At 45.3% G+C, this 16,462-nt stretch overlaps 1 protein-coding gene across 4 annotated transcripts in view; it reads right to left on the reverse strand.

The window, feature by feature from the left end:
- The window catches only part of HOATZ (HOATZ cilia and flagella associated protein), a 190,606-nt gene that overhangs the window by 52,607 nt on the left and 121,537 nt on the right, over positions 1 to 16,462 (reverse strand). For 2 of the 4 annotated variants that reach the window (XM_069617301.1, XM_069617300.1), the window contains one exon: positions 14,758 to 14,817. The exons of the other annotated variants lie outside the window; for them this stretch is intronic. In XM_069617301.1, coding sequence (XP_069473402.1) covers positions 14,758 to 14,817 — 60 coding nt within the window. The remainder of the gene's footprint in view (positions 1 to 14,757; positions 14,818 to 16,462) is intronic. 4 annotated transcript variants of the gene reach the window in all.

The following is a 16,462-nucleotide window of genomic DNA, read 5'->3' on the forward strand; positions in this document are numbered from 1 at the left end:
ACGATTTGCATAAAAGCAAAGAGCATTTTGGGAAGATGAGAATGACAACATCATTTTATATTTATCGGATACCTGTGAAAGGGATTTAAACAGTAAACCCTTCTCATTAAGTACTGTACACGGAGCACGCTCATCTGATTTGTCAAATTAAAAACCCCAACAGAAAAGGCATGTAAACTACGAGACATATATACCCACGTTGACAGTCTTGAGTGGTTTGGTATAGCGCTCGTAAATGAATCATTCAGTCTACACTCCTCACAAGAACGACTCAGGAGGTTGCACAGCTTATCTACAACAGACCCCACAAGCTTGCTCGGGGGCAGGTCTTCGAGACTGCCAGACAGCCTGGGGGATTTGCGCAGGGAACGGCCCTTCCGGGAGACAAACTCCGTCTGGTTCTGGCCCAATTCCCCCCCTGTTATTCACTTGTTAATAATATCACACTTTATCATGTTGCATCGTTCAGCGGCTACGGATTGTAGGGTCCTGCGGGGATGCTTCCGGAAACTGGCAGAACTAGAAGGATGTCTTTTGTGGTGAGGCTCCTGGTGCTGTTTTTAAGTTGATGCCCTGACTCAGAGAAAACAGGGCTGAAGAGGTACCCATGAGTCACCATAAGGAGCTCACAGATTACAAACACATTTGGGTTCCGCCCAGGCATGCTGCAATTTAAGTTACATATGCATTAGTTCCACATTGTGTGAGCTTCTTATTTTTTTATTTATTTATTTTCAATTTTATATACACGAAAAGACAAACCATTGAGTATTACAATGAATCCAGAAAAGAGAAAAAGAAAAAAGAAAAAGAAATATCTCATCCAGCTTAAAAGGAGTCATTGAACATATTACTAATATTTCCATACAATGACAGCTTATGTTTCAACTTGAAAATCATTTTTTTCAGTTCTTGAAAGACAGTGCATCTCCTGGACCCAGTCCTCAAAAGAAGGGGGGATCCGACTTTTCCATCCACGTAAAATGATCCTTTTCGCCACAATGGTAAACCGAAAGAACCATTTTTTGAGAGCCGAACCAAGATCAGAAAGCCCTGTATCATCACCCAGAATCACAGTCTTGAAATCCAGTACACACCCACCACAAGTAATCTTGTCACACACATCGCAAACATCGCTCCAAAACCCTCTGACTCTCACACAGCTCAAAAACATGTGTTCCACAGATCCAACCTCTTGATCACAACCCCAACACGATCACAACCCCAACACACATCACTGTCAGTCATGCCTCTCTTGTGTAGAAATTCCGGACACCAGTACACACCATTAAGAATTTTAATTTGCCTAGACCGCTCTCCCGGATTCAGTGAGCACAAGGACACATTCCTGCACAAATTTTGCCAACAACCGAAATCAATATCATAACCAATCCTTTCACTCCATACCTCCCGAAGTCTGTCATTACTCTAAAATCGTGACACAAACAACTTGTAAATCCTACTGGCCAAACCCCCTCCTTTCCCATTCCGGTTGCCCAAAAAGATGTTCAAGTCCAGGGTTTTTGACCAGTCAACTTCACCCACCGCTCTCTTCAAACGTCTGTAAGTGGAATTCGAAAGATTATCATAACCACTGCTATCTCTAATCTCGGCAGCAGTCAACCATCTTCCATCCTTCCCCAAATCCGAAATCTGTCTAATACCGGCCAGGAACCATTCCAGCCAAAAAATCATTTTTGAATTATCCCGAATCTTTGGATTCAACCAAATGGAGGCCCTTTGGCATGTTAAGGTGTCATAGCCCAGAAACGCTAACACCTCACACCAAGAAGTGCGTAAAAAGGCTGTCACCAGTAACTTGTCCCATGATCCTTTAGTTTTAGTGGACAGAAGAGCTTCAGGGCCTAGCGGACCAAAGGCATTAGCTCCCGCAACTGCCCAGTGATCTAACTCACTACTCAGAAATGGAAGAAAAGAGTGAGATGAGAAGGCTAAATGATAGGCCTTAAAGTTCGGGACCCCCAGGCCACCCAGACAAACAGGAAGCTGTAATTTCCAAATAGCTAGTCTCAGAGGTTTTCGATCCCACAGAAATTCCTGAACTGGACAATCCAAATCCTTCCAATAACAGTTTTTAATCCTCAAAGGGAGCATGCTGGTCACAAAATTGATCTTCGGAGTCAAGTTTATCTTTAAGGCATTTACTTTACCCCACATCGACAGATTAAGATGAGACCATCTTGCCAGATCCATTTTACAGTCCTGAATAATCCTGCGCATGTTTTCATCGACCATAGGCGAGACAGGAAACGTCAGCCAAACACCCAAGTATCGTAAGCGCAATCACACCACTGAAAACCCAGACCTGTGACTAGATTTTTATCACATCTGTGTGAAAGAGGTAAAATCTCTGATTTCAACCAGTTGATCTTGTAACCTGAACACGCATACACATCAGATAATATCCGCATCAGACAAGGAAGAGACACATCCAGATCCTGAAGCACCAACAAAAGATCATCTGCATACAGCCACGCCTTCTGCACCATACCCCAGCAACCAACACCATGAAAATCAGCTTCATTCTTGATACAAATAGCCAGGGGTTCAATCGCCACTGAAACAAAAGAGGCGACAACGGACACCACTGGCGAGTGCCCCGTTCTAAACTAAAGGACTCTGAGATAATCCCGTTGGTCTTTCACATCTGCCGTTGGTTTGGCATATAAAAGTGCAACCCAAGAAATAAAATCCTCACCAAAATTCATCTCCCTCAATACTGAATACAAATAATCCCAGCAAACCCTGTGGAATGCTTTCTCAGCATCAAGGGAAAGAACAGCAGCCCCACAGTCCGCCGCACCAGCAATCTCCATGGTGAGCAACAATTTCCTAATGTTACTAGATGCACGTCTGTTTTTCATGAATCCAGACTGTTCCACATCAATCAATTTAGGCAAGAATTTCTCCAAACGCAAGGGCAGAACCTTAGCCAAGATCTTATTATCGGTATTGATCAGGCTGATGGGACGGTAACTGGCCGGGAGACTGCCATCATTCCCCTTTTTAAAAAAACAGAGATGGAAGCATGATTCGTACTTTTAGGCAGAGACCCATCCAACCTACTAGCATTGAACACATCCTTCAAAAGTTCCAGAGCCGAATTTGGAAGAATCCTATAAAATTCACACGGGAGCCCATCTGGACCCAGGGATTTACCACCATTCGATTTTGAAATAGCATGTTTGATCTCATCAACGGTCACCACTTCGCCCAGTAGGCGACTTTCTACATCCTGAATCTTGCGAAGATTAAAATTCCTGAAGAAATCCCCCCCTCTACCCGAAATGCCAGCCTCATTGCTATACAAAGTCATGAAAAAGTCTCGAAAGACTGAATTTATTTTCCTAGGATCAAACGTCACTCGACCTTCCCCATCAACAACAGAAGTAATAGCAGATTCCGAAAACCTCTGCTTCAACCTGAAAGCCAGCCACTTATCGCACCTCTCTCCTTTTTCAAAATATGTACAGCGAGAGTAGAACAAACTACGTTCTGCCCGAAGCGACAAGATGTCCTCCATCTCCTTCTTTTCATTTTTTCAGCATCCCCAGATTCGCCGAATTAGACGGATCAAGCATTAAATCCCTAGAAACCGCACTGATTTTACTATCAAGATCCAATCTGCTCTTCTCTTCACTTTTCCGTTTCCCACTAGACAGCCCAAAGCAAACACCACGCATACAAAATTTAAAGCACTCCCACAGGGTCGCTACACGGATCTCATCTGAACGATTCTCTGCCACAAAGTAATTGACCTCCGACACAATTCGCTCTAAAATACTATCATCCGACAAAATCGATGTATTCAGTTTCCATGAGAACAATCTGTCACACTGAAATATCGATAACAGTATTGAAGTCACCTCCAACAAGAACATTAGGTGTATCAAATTCTAAAAGAGTCTGCGCAACCATTCTAAAAAAAAAGAGCCATCATCCACTGTTGGAGCATACACATTGCAAAGGCTCACAAGAACCCCCCTAAACTCAACCAACAAGGCAATCATTCTCCCATCCTTATCAGCACGCTCCCGCACAATTTTCACAGGTAATTTCGTCCGAATTAAAATGGCCACACCCCTAGCCCTTGAAGTGAAGGAAGAACCAAAAGCTGAGCCAGTCCATTCCCTCGCCAAATGTGAAATGTCATCACTTAAAATGTGCGTCTCTTGTAAGAAACATATATCCGCATTCATATCACGAAGCATCGTGAACACTTCCTTCTTCTTCAGGATATTATGAACCCCATTAACATTCCATGAGACAACAGAACGATCTCTTACAACCCCACTGTGATGTGAAGTCATTGCAGAAACCACAGTAGAACAGACAGAGAAAGAAAGGAAAGACAAATCAAAAACAGAAGTAAAGAAGATAAATAATAAAAACATCAAAGGAAAAAACCCCAAAACAGAACAGTCTAGACTGCAAAGTCTATTCAGCTTGATAAACAATAGAAAGAACATTGATGCCAACCCTAGGACCTCCCCCAAATCCCGTCAGATATACAAATAAAACATTAATGTCTTATATGAATCCACCCCGCCAAAGCCCCACATAAAAAAACAACAACATAATAACCATACTAAACAACCCAAACAAGAAAGGAAATACGCATGCCCCCAACAAAAAACTCAAACAAAAACAATCTCCACAGCAGATTGAAAACCGGGGACAAAATGAGCAAAACACCAGCCACTTGGCGTAGATGAGAAAACAAACCACATAAATAAATAAATGCTGCAGTTGGATTTGCAAGACATATAGCCCACTAAATACCAATATGAGGACTCCACTAGAGAAAAATACATCCATAGCCATACCCCCAACTTGAGATCGCCAGGTGAGGAGCAAAAATAGATATCACCCTTCAAGGAACGTTGAAAAATTCAATGCCACCCCCACCCACCAGGTCAGTTCTACTTTCAAAGTTTCAGAAACATGACACATTATGATGCTGAATGAAAAGGAGTGCCAACAAATGGTGCCTTTTGACGTGCATTGCCATAATATCCACATGATCCATTTGGCCTTTGTGACATTTCAACCAATGGTAATTGATAGAATCAAAGAATCGTAAGACGTAGGGCACATGGATTGTGTGAATGAGGGAGTGCTTATAAGAGTCCACCCTCTTCAAGCGCTGAGTTCCAAACTACTGGTTGATTCAGTTCTCATCAATCCAGACCTCACCTTCCCACACAAACCCAGTCCTTGAGAGTGTACAGCTGATGTCAATTACACACCACGCCCAGGCCGGCTCTATCCATATTCGAGCTGTCGAGCCACTGAGCTAGTGAGCGCCGCATCATCCTTCACCAACTCTGTGGAGACGACGTGCCCTATCGCCGTCGATCCTCATAGCTGCCGGAATTCCCCTTCGGAGTATCCAGAGCTTCTGCATAAACTCGCAACCGATCAATAGCCGGCGTCGTAACTGATCAGCTGACCGCGCCTTCACGTTGAAGGGTCCCTTTCTCTTCCACGCCGATCTGAATGCTGAAAAGCCAAAATGATACGTGGCTGAAAAAGAGTCAGAAATTCCATTCAGAACCGATCTGCAGCACAGGAATCGAACGGAAAGCATGGAGAAACACGAAAAGGTTCCATAGTTGTTTTTCAAACTATTGACACGTTAACTGACACATAAATCCAGTGCCATTAAAAGTAATAAAAACCATGTTCCAAAATGAAGAAAAAGGCCTAAAACAAACCCAATAAATGCGGAGGGCCACTGCAAAATCATGGGGATGCAGTTAGTTGCTCAGAGCAGGCAAGGGCTGATCCCTTTTAAACATTTCCAGCCAACTCAAAGCCTGAGTTGGATCTGAAGTGCTCTTCTCCCCATCCGGATGGGGAAGCCACAACAAAAACATTACCCTTGTTGAGAAAGGCTTTTAAATTAAGTTGTTTGGCCAATTCCTTTGCACTCCTGAATGATCTTCTCAGAAGGAGGATCTCCTTAGGAAAATCAGGAAAAATAAACACAGAGTTACCTTTGAAAGTTGCATTCCCCGCCTGTCTGGCAGCACTCAACAAAAACTCCTTAGACCTTTGATGTAGAAAGGATACCAGGATATGTCTAGCCCTGGCCCCCATTTGCTTTCCAATCCTGTAAGCGTTGTCAATGTCACCAATCCTAATCAGTCTGCAATGAAAACTTTCCTTGAAAACTTGGACAACCAGGGAAGTCAAATCCTCCTTATCCCCAGCATGATCATCCACTCCAACCAACCTGACATTTTTAGCCCTCATCCTCATCTCCATTTCCAGGCGCTGTTCCTTTTCTCTCAATAAATCAGACTTCAAGTTGTTATATGCTTGGAAACTTCCCGCAATTTCAGTGCTCATGGTTAAAGATGTTTTCTCCAAGTCAGTTATCCTGCTATCCAGTTGTCCAGTCTTCAAGTTAAGCTCAGCCATAGTCGGTTTGATATCACAAACATCTTGTGCCATCTGAAGAATGATCTTGTATACATTCTGGATGCTTGGGGTTTCTCCCATCTCTGAAATTTGCTTGGATTTCTTTGAAGCAGGGTTTTCAGCCTCTTCTATCTTTTTCTTTGAATTCATAGCATTATCTTGGAAATGTCTTCAGGGAGAGGTCCAGGAGCAGTTGAGCTAAACTGCTACTCCACAGCCAGCCATTCTAGAATCCTGTGTGAGCTTCTTAATTATCTGTACCTTTATTGCCGTGTTCTTCATATGGTGCTACAGACACTGGGGTAATGGCAGATGATATATACACTAGATATCTGGAATTTGTTCATCCCTGCTTCATCCCAACAAATAAAGTATGTGGTAAATTACTTTGTGGTACATTTCATCATGGGTTTTAATGTTGTTCTCCACCTTAATTCCCATGCCACCCCCCTACACACCCCATCCCTTGCCCTTTCCCACCACACCCCCATCTTCTATCCCTCTACAGATAATGATTTCCCCCCACAAAGTAACTTACCACTCTATATACAAACACACACACCTACGCACACACTGAGGAATTCGACCATTCGCACAGTGGGTGAGCGCTCGCCTTGGCTTTTTGAAATATTTAAATGAAATTGAATGATGGTAGATCAACCTCTGGAAAATGTGTGGGGCTAATCCACACACATTTTCCTATGTCACTGCATGACATACGCATAGACCTGTGTACTCTGGGGGGTCGCACACTACAGGTGCAGTCCCCCTGTTATATTTAGTTGGGATTTTACAGGAGTGCATGATGCATCTTCAGAAGGGGGAGGGCCAAACCTTCCCCCTGCCATGGCCTACCGGATTAACTAACAAAGGCTCCATGGATCCGCCCTGCTCTTTGGTTAAGCCCTGCAGCTGGTGGCAGTGATTAACATACACATAGAATGTACTTCAGACAGGCCCACGTGGGGCCTGGCTGCAGAGGTTAACAAAGGAGACCGGAATCCCCAATAACCTTTCATATGCACTGCGTCGACCTGAAGTCATCTCCCGCCCTCAGTATCGAGTGAACTGTCATGTCTGGCAATGCGTGTTTACAGTAGTCAACCTCGCAGAGGGACCCTATTCATAAGGTACGAGTATGTGGTTTGCCAGATCCAGAAAGCCTGGTCTTGCAGCAGCTTCAAGGGAGACCTGCCGTTTTAATCAGGAACCATAGAGAGCTCCATCAACCAGAGAGACCCTTTAATCCACAACAGACAGGAAGATGGGTGGGACTTAGTAGTACATGTTTTCAACACTTTACCTTTTCTGTTGCAAAGCACTCTGGTTATGACCTCACGCATACAGTAGATCGTTGGTGGGGACCCAGGATAGGTCAATTAAGGGAGGCTTAGCCTACACCAATCCCTGTGGTACATTTGGCTTTAAAAGCGGGCCAAACCCTTCTTTTGGCAGATCATCTGGAGACTTTGAAATGAGTGGCAAGAAGAACTCATCATTGGACCCTGGCTGAAGGTATAGTCTGCCTTACATCTTCTGCCAGCGAAGGAAGGCCAGAACCTCCAAGAGGGAAGCAAGATCCCTCCCCTAAACATCTCCAGGGTACAGAAGGAGATATCAAATCCAGAGGAATCTCCAGCAGCTCTAGAACTGGTACTGCTAGGTTTTGCAGCAAGCTTCCTAGGTGGGAAGTGCCAGAGTTTCTTAACCCTAAACCAAGGGCAAGGCAGTGGCCTGCAACACACTCCTCAGCTTTGGGCCGTTCGACTTAAAGGATGACACAGGCCGAATGAAGGAGCTTGGAGAAACACCTTGATGAGCATCTAACGACGTCCGTTTTAAAGGACATTTTGGAGCCAGCCAGTCGAGTCCCTTGAGCCGCAACTGACTGCACCGCTGACCGTTGTTACACCACATTCGCTTCAAAACTTTCGAGACGCCTCGACCAGTGCTTCAGAACTGGTGACCAGCACTGAGACAATTCCTAATGCTGAGCCGTCGTGTAGGCCAGCTTGCAGCTTTCCATCCAGCTTCAGTGTTTGCCGCCTGATACCCGCAGCCATCTCCCGTCTTGAACTCTGCCGCAGAAGCTGCAAATCGCCCTGAAACTGACTCAACCCTGTCAAGCACCAAGAACACCTACAAGCACAAGGTACATTGTTGTTCTGTCCCCCTGGTCCTTCTCTGAAGGCCCCTAGAGACATTTTAAGACACATTGCTCCCTTTGGGCTCAGGCCAAGTAACCTTGAACTGTTGCGATTGTTTACTGTACCGACCACCCTCCCGTCAGTATCCAGAGTGCATACATTTTCCTTCTTTGAAACTGTCTGTCCTCTGCATTTCTTTACAGGGTTGTATTCTGTAGTTTTGCTATAATTGTCTGTTGTGATAATAATAAGGTAGATATTTGTATACAATCTTGACTAACAGTCCCTTTTATCATTGGGTAATAATAGTGTGTTTGCGGTGTTGCAACTAACCAACGATCCACAACCTTTTGGAGATAAGCATGCTGCTCCTTCCACGTTCCCAAAATGGTACAGGGAGGTTTATCATTTGCTTGCGTTTCCAGTCTGTTCAGATGCCTTCTGGTGTACTAGATATGGGGGGCTGATTGATGGTTTAGAAACCGATATTCACGCTGCCTGGAGCGAAGGGGCACTGACCCACCCATTATTATCTCTCAGCTGCGCTCCGTGGTCGGCTGTGCTTTGGTGAAGTAACCCAGCTATGCACGGCCAATGGGACATAAATGGCAGGGGAGTTTTGCTTCTTTTGTTTTGCATGTCCTACAGGTTGGAGTACTGCACCATGAAAATGCCCAGCAGGTGCTCCTGCACCTTCCATGGGTTAACATGGTCTGAGGCGGTCAGTTGCTGGCTCTCCTCCTCGTTCTGCAGGGATCAGGGAATGATTGGCCCCTCTCCCAGTTTCCTGCCTCACAGGTGTACAGCACAGACCTTCCGGAGCAGCAGTGGGGTAAGCGGCAGTCCGGAGCCGAGCCAAAGAACAGGTAAGCATTCATTATTTATTATTCATTAAAAAAAAGGAAAATGTACATGTGTGCTTGTGTGAGGAATTGCCATTGTACAAGGGCGTTGAAGCCCTGGCTCTTTGGATGTTTATTAATTAATAAAATGTGGGCAATTCCATCTCTGAAAGGGAAATCTGCTGGTCAGATTCCACTTTCATAAGCCCCATGCCAAAAGCATATTATGTATCCTGGTCTACAGCTCGTACTCTACCAGTGGCAAAGAGCAGGCTCAGAGGACACAAGTGCCCTGTTGACAGCTGCAGTGGCAGCCAAATCTCTGCAGCAGATGGGGTGCATCCAAGACATTCCCTCCTCTACCAAAACTATAATTATGAGCTTATTGTCCTGGGGCAAATACATCTTTAAATATGAGCCATACCTGAATTATAGTATTGTGGATGGTATTCTAAAAATCATTACAGTCACAGTAATTTGATATCAGATGTCTCAGCCGTGTGAGCCCACTTCAACTGTGAAAGGATTATGTGTATTCTTCCCAGAAAGGCTACCTTGCTACTGCCAGCATGATTGCAGCTGTGGGGATTGCCTCTCTGTGTTCCTTTGTGAGGGCCAGTAACACCCTCACCAGAGAGACAGCCACTCCACAGGGTGGGGATTGCCTCTCTGTGTTCCTTTGTGAGGGCCAGTAACACCCTCACCAGAGAGACAGCCACTCCACAGGAAGCTGTCCTGGGGAAAGGAATCAAAGGGCACACCTATTCACAGCAGAAGAAGCCTCACACCAGGGGCCACTTTCCAAAAGGGCCGTTGATCATACTGAGAAGGGAAGGGGCATGGTTAGTGTCGACAGAGAGAGATCTTTACAGTTCCACCATGTTGTTTCTCTCTGCCTCTTTCTTTTCTTCCTGTCTCCTCCACTTCCTTTAGCACAAAGCACTTTGGGTACGATGTCAGAAGGCAAAGTCCACATGTTCCAAGAACAGGGAATGAACCCCTAAAGCAGGCTACCTTTAGTCCACTCACCTGTGGGCTTTTGCCTTCAGAAAAGGGGTCTCCCACTCCTTCTTTGATTTACTTTTGGAAAAACACTTAAGAAAGAATTCATCAAATCTCTGTTGGGAGAATGGATCTTTCCAATATCATCCGCCAGTGAGGCGAAGACTGAGTGCCCAAGGCAGAAGCGAATTCTGTCCCTTGACCGTAACCTGGGAAGAGTGGGGGAGAACTGTTGCTGGGACAAGACCTGCCTCTCTGCCAGCCACAAAGGTACCCAGGACCTCAGCATGCTAATGTATGCCTGTAGTTGTGTGCCAGCCTCCCCCTTGTTTGGGAGCCCAAGAACAAGGACTGAACCTATCTGTGAGCCCGTTGATTGGGACTCGCAGCATATTAAGAGACAAGACAGCCAGTATCCCAATTTTCTTTTTCTCAAACCAGTCGAACCAGGTTCACTGCATCTCGAATCACAGGACCCGTTGATGCTCCCTTCGGCACTCAACCAAACTTTTCAAACCATTGTGATTACATATAGAACCAGTGTGACACCACATCATACCTCGCAGAGCCCATCACCTGCTCAGCTTGACTGAAATGCTCATCGCCGGAACCCAACTTGAACCGCTGGAGTGCCACTTGTTGGCTCGAACCAGCAGTTACACAATGGCTCGACCTTGAACTGCTGTTTTGTTGAACCGCACACCGTAGCATCATGATCACCACTTTGAACTGTCGCCTCCTTCGACCCGAACCACAGGAGCATCACTCGCCAACCCTAGCCAGAAGTTATCCCATTTCTCAAACAGACTCAACCCTAACTGATCCTGGTGAGCGCTGCAACTTGCATCACTCAAATGCTGACTCGAACTGCTCTGAGTCACTGCAGTCGACACAACAGCTCCCCTGCTTTGATCAACACGACTTGTTGCATCTGAAATTGTCTCGAACCACTCGCACAACTGCTCAAAGCCTGTTCAATGCCATCAAACCCTAAAAGGTACTAATGACTGTGGACAACCTCCTTGGTGCATTCTATGGGTCCCTGAGACTGGTTAAGTCATTTATTATCACTTTTGCACCCAAGAACATATAATTTTAAAGCAACTTGTGGCTTTTCACACGGGATTCATGACCCAGAGTGTTGCATCTTGCCATTTCTGCTTATTCTGTGTTCATTTACTTAGGGGGTGGGTGTTGTGTAGTGTTTTCTATTTCATTATTATTGTAGATGGTGTGTTTGATTAAAGTATATATTCTTATGGAACCTTGATTGGACATTTCTTTATTTTAGGATTATTATATTTCACTGATCTGCGAGGATCAAGTTCAAAACCCTCTGCATTGTCCACAAGGCCGTCTGGGGCCTTGGGCCAAAATACCTTCAACTCTCCCTTCCTAAATATCTTCCTTCTCGTGTTCTTCGCTCATCCGCCTCCAACTCCCTCAGGGTCAGCCGCTTCTCCAAACAACGAGTTGGGGGCAGATCTCTCTCCGCTGCAGGGGCCTCCCTCTGGAACAGCCTTCCTACCTCCCTGAAACTTGAGGAGAAATATCTCCGGTTCTGGAAGCACCTCAAAACCTTCCTCTTTGCCTCCGCCTTCTCTCCTCTTCTCCCCTGCTAAAATTACTGAAACTGCACTGAATCTGCAACTGGGCCACTCACCGCTCTCGGTCCTTGGCCCAGCCACTCTCCCCTGCACTGCCTCCCTGTCAACCCCTGCACTGCGGGACTGTGTCTGTATCCCTACAGCCCCCTTCCCAGCACTTGTCTGCACTTACCTTGCACTTGCCACCAGCTGGCCCTTGTAATTTATCCTGTATGCTATAACCCTGTACTGCACTTTTCCCTCTAGCTTTCCCCCCTGCACTTTTCCCTTCCCCTCTACCCTTGCACTTGCGCGATCTGAATGACACCTGGCCTAGTAGGATCGTTGTCTGTCTCCCCTTGTTTCCCCCCCGCCTCCTTGCGTCTTGAAACACTTGTGTATAGGCGTGTTACAAATGCCATATCATATCATATCATATCATATCACTGTTTGGATTGCTACTGAATCACATTCACACACCTCTTGAGAGAATAGTCTTCCCGTGGCCCACTTAACTACGAATGTCAAAGGAGGTATGTCTCTTGACTCTGCCGGTTTTACCTTTATGATTGTGTTGGCTCCTGGTTTGTATACGTGTGAGGGATGCATAGGCGCTTTAGCCTCACTTCTTCCTTGTACTCCTCTGGTGGAAGAGCTCAATTTGTCCAAGCCTGCGTGCATCTTTGGGAGTGTTTGTATGTTTCAGGATGTGAGTGCACGTTTGTGAGCATTGTATGTATATGCTCGAGGGTATATGTTGGTCGAGTGAGATGGGCCTGATGGATGTGAAGGTGAAGGATGGTTTTGAATGTGCGAGTGAATGAATAAAGAAGCTGGTGAATAAATGCAGGTGATTGCTGAATGTGCGCGTGAATGAATACTATTGAATACATGCATGAATGAATGCTGCTAAATGCGCATGGTGGGAATGGGGGACATATGCTAGTGTTTTTTTCTCGAGAGATTATATTTGAATGCATGAGAGGGGCTGTGTGAGCGCGTAACTGCTTGTGAGAATGGGGTTTAATGTGTATGCGAGGCTGGGGGGCATTGGTCCTGCAGCCGGCAAAGACATCTATGGCATGGCATTGTATGGCAAGGACAATATGAGTGTTCGCACATATAGGGCGGGGGAGCATTTGGTAGCCAATAAAGGCACGTTTTCCTACAGTGGCATGGCATTTTGTTACTGGCTTCAAGGGCAAAGCCAACAGTGTTCCTAGACGACCATACTGACCTACGCTGGTGCAGCCACTCTCGACATACTTTCTTATGTCACATGGTAATTTATTACTGGTATTGAAGGCAAAGCCAACAGGAGTATGTTCTTAAGTGGGGATAATGGCGTATCTTGGCAGATATAGCATGGGATGTGTTTCTTATAGTATAATTACTGGCAAACTGGGCAAAGCAAACACGAGTATGTTTTAATGTGGGAACATGGATATACAATGGCGCAGCCACCATGGGCATATATGGGCCAAGTCAGCATGAACATGTTTATTTACACTGGCAGAAGACTGACATATAATGGGAGTACCAGAGGAATGCACAAACATTCTTTATCAAGAACACAACAATGTTACATCATTCAGTGAAAGTATTGACCCTTCCTTATCTAGCTCCCATCCCTGCACTTCTATTCAGAGAGAATCTGGCCTTAGTTTTGCACATGCTATGGTCTGGGTTTGAACCATACACACCAGGATCACAGGCTAGGACCTGGTATATTCTCAATCTCTTCCAATACAACGGGAACTACTTTATCTCGCTAAAGAGCTTCTCCCCTCTCTGACTTTAGGCTTGAGTCGTTCATACTGAGTGTGCTGTCCCTTTCAGTAGCTTCCAACCAGTTCCAGCCCCTCCCTCAGTAGAGTCGTGCAGGCTGATATGTCACATCAGAAGGTATTGGTAGGGGCCTTTTCTGGGCTGCAAGGAGAGGCCCCCCGATGGGAAGACCTTAACTGGTCCCCTCTGCCCTGGTGTGTGCTGGCCCTCATTTATAACTGTACCATCAGAGCTTCCCTTCAGCTGCCCCTTGTCAAGGGCCCCATGCCTCTATCACGCTCTCTTATGCCTGTCTGGCCTGGGTGTCATATCCTCATGTAGCACACACATTGGCATGATCACACACCCTCCCGGGGCCCACCTTCCCCTCAATTGGCCATAATGATATCCTAGGCTCTGCAAGGCTATCACAACCAGTAGGGGAGAAGGCTGATAGCTGCAGTGGGTGGGCTTCTAGCCAAACGGAGGGGTATTAAACCCGCCACTGAGGCGCTCACACATTCTTGAGAGATAAAACACAAGTGTGCTGCCCACCCACAGACGCTGGCTAACAGGCTTGTTTCAAAAACCTACAGTTTTTGTAGGACCTTGTTTACTGATTGGGATCATTCTCGATCTTTTAAAAACTAAACACAGTTTTGCGATGCCTCTTGCAGGGACTTGTTTTACTATCCAAATATGTTGGGAGAAGGATGCACCCACTTGTAAGACGCAGAACGAGGCTAGAGAACCAGTGATTCATGAAACTCATGTAGGGGTTAGGTGTAGGCCTTGTCCGTGGGGCCACAGTTAATGAAGGTCTGTGATCTGAACATTCTCCGGAGCTTGTGAATGGTCAGTTGTCCTGTACCCTTTCCCTTCCTGTGCAAGACGCGCCATGAAGTGACTTGCCACAGCTGGGGCCTATCAAATCAGCAATAAATCAAACAAAATGCAAACTCTCACCTTAAGTCTGTCCTCTCGCTGCTTTTTCAACAGAGCTATGATTTCATCTCTTTTTTTCGCCTAAAAGAGAAAAAAACGAGCCTTGATTAAGCTACCACCAACTTGGGATCCCAATTACCTATCACTTCAAATGACTGCAATCAATTCTGGACTCGCTGGCAACCAGAACGGGGCAGCCCATGCACAGTTTCACAGAGCCAGAATGGCTCCTTGAATTACCATTCCACTGCCAGTAGAAGTGCCCTACATGCTATTATTGTAGGGTGACCAGATATCCTAGGTTTGCCGAGTCAGTCCTGGAATTTGCCCCTCCATCCAAAAGCTTTTTTCATTAAATAAACCCTGTCCCGGGATTTGTGGGTTGGGTGGAGACTGTCCCGGTTTTTTGAGAGACCCGATTGAAAAATCCGAGTTCTCTCCCTGCTCGATTTTCACCTCCCTCCTCATACCTTCTCTCTTCCGTCAGGTCCTCTCCCCTCTAATTCAGATTTTCCATACTAACGTTACAGAAAGTCATAATTCTAGTAAAGATACAGAGGCGAAGGATTATGCTTTCTCTCATCTATACTTTCATGAGCAGCAAAGATAAATCACAATAATCAATATAACAACAAAGCATAAAACTACAATCCCCAACATCTTTGAGTCTTTGGTAGTTCATATTATTATTGGCCTTCCCTTTACCACCTGATTTTCTTGACCAATAGTCCTTCAGTAGTCCCAATAAACCTGTCCACCATTTCAGATCCTCCTCTTCTTTCGCTGGTCTTCTTAAACAAACTTTTCACATCCCAACCGGTAAACGCTAACTGATTTCATCCTCTCAGTAGACCATCCTGTTTCTGTTGGCTTGTCGTTTGTGTTGGAACCTGCAACATAAACCGTAACTCAGACATCTGGTCTATTCGGGCGGGTATCGTGACACATTAACATTTCATTACAGTCCGATATCATAACATCATCAATACATTATTTATCATTGTTCACGATTGTTAGGGAGGGATAATCTTTCACCTCTGTGTCTCTAATAGAATTAGGACTTTCTGTAATGTTATTATGGAAAATCTGAATTCTATGTCAAGACCCGGAGGCTCGGATTATGCTTGTTCAAAGCTTACTTACGACCAACATTGCCACCTTTTCGATCGGTTTGAAATAAAATATCTTGAATGTCGATTCATTCGACCAATCTGCTGCCTTCATAATGCCTTCCAATCTGGCTCCTATACGATATGCCTTAGATGCCATTGTTCCTCTCACGGAATGTGCGCCATAGCACTCTATATCAGTGCCTGCTGGTGACATCCCCCATTTTAGCCATCTCGTGAGAGTTGCCGGAGTCACTGCTCCGAACGGTTTTCTTATTGCAATGAGTAATTGAGACACCGCAACAGGTCATAACTCTTTGGTCATGTTTTTTAAGCCAACAAGCATTTCAGCTGGCACAGTGTTAGGTTGATCAGGAAATGATTCATATGATATTGTTTTCAAGTTTGTTTTTGATCTTTTCTCAATATTGAAGGTTATCCCTCTGGGAGAATGTGATTTTCTGTTAACTTCCAACGCTCTCATGTCGGAAACCCTCTTACAAGATAAAAGACATAACAACATCATCACTTTGGCGGATAATGTCTTCCTGGATAGTTCCCTGTTGTCAGGCCAGGACGAGAACATTCTCAGAACTTTGTCTACATCCCACAACTGG

Source organism: Ambystoma mexicanum, chromosome 9 (assembly GCF_040938575.1).
Source record: "Ambystoma mexicanum isolate Mex_15411 chromosome 9, UKY_AmexF1_1, whole genome shotgun sequence".
Lineage (NCBI taxonomy): Eukaryota > Metazoa > Chordata > Amphibia > Caudata > Ambystomatidae > Ambystoma > Ambystoma mexicanum.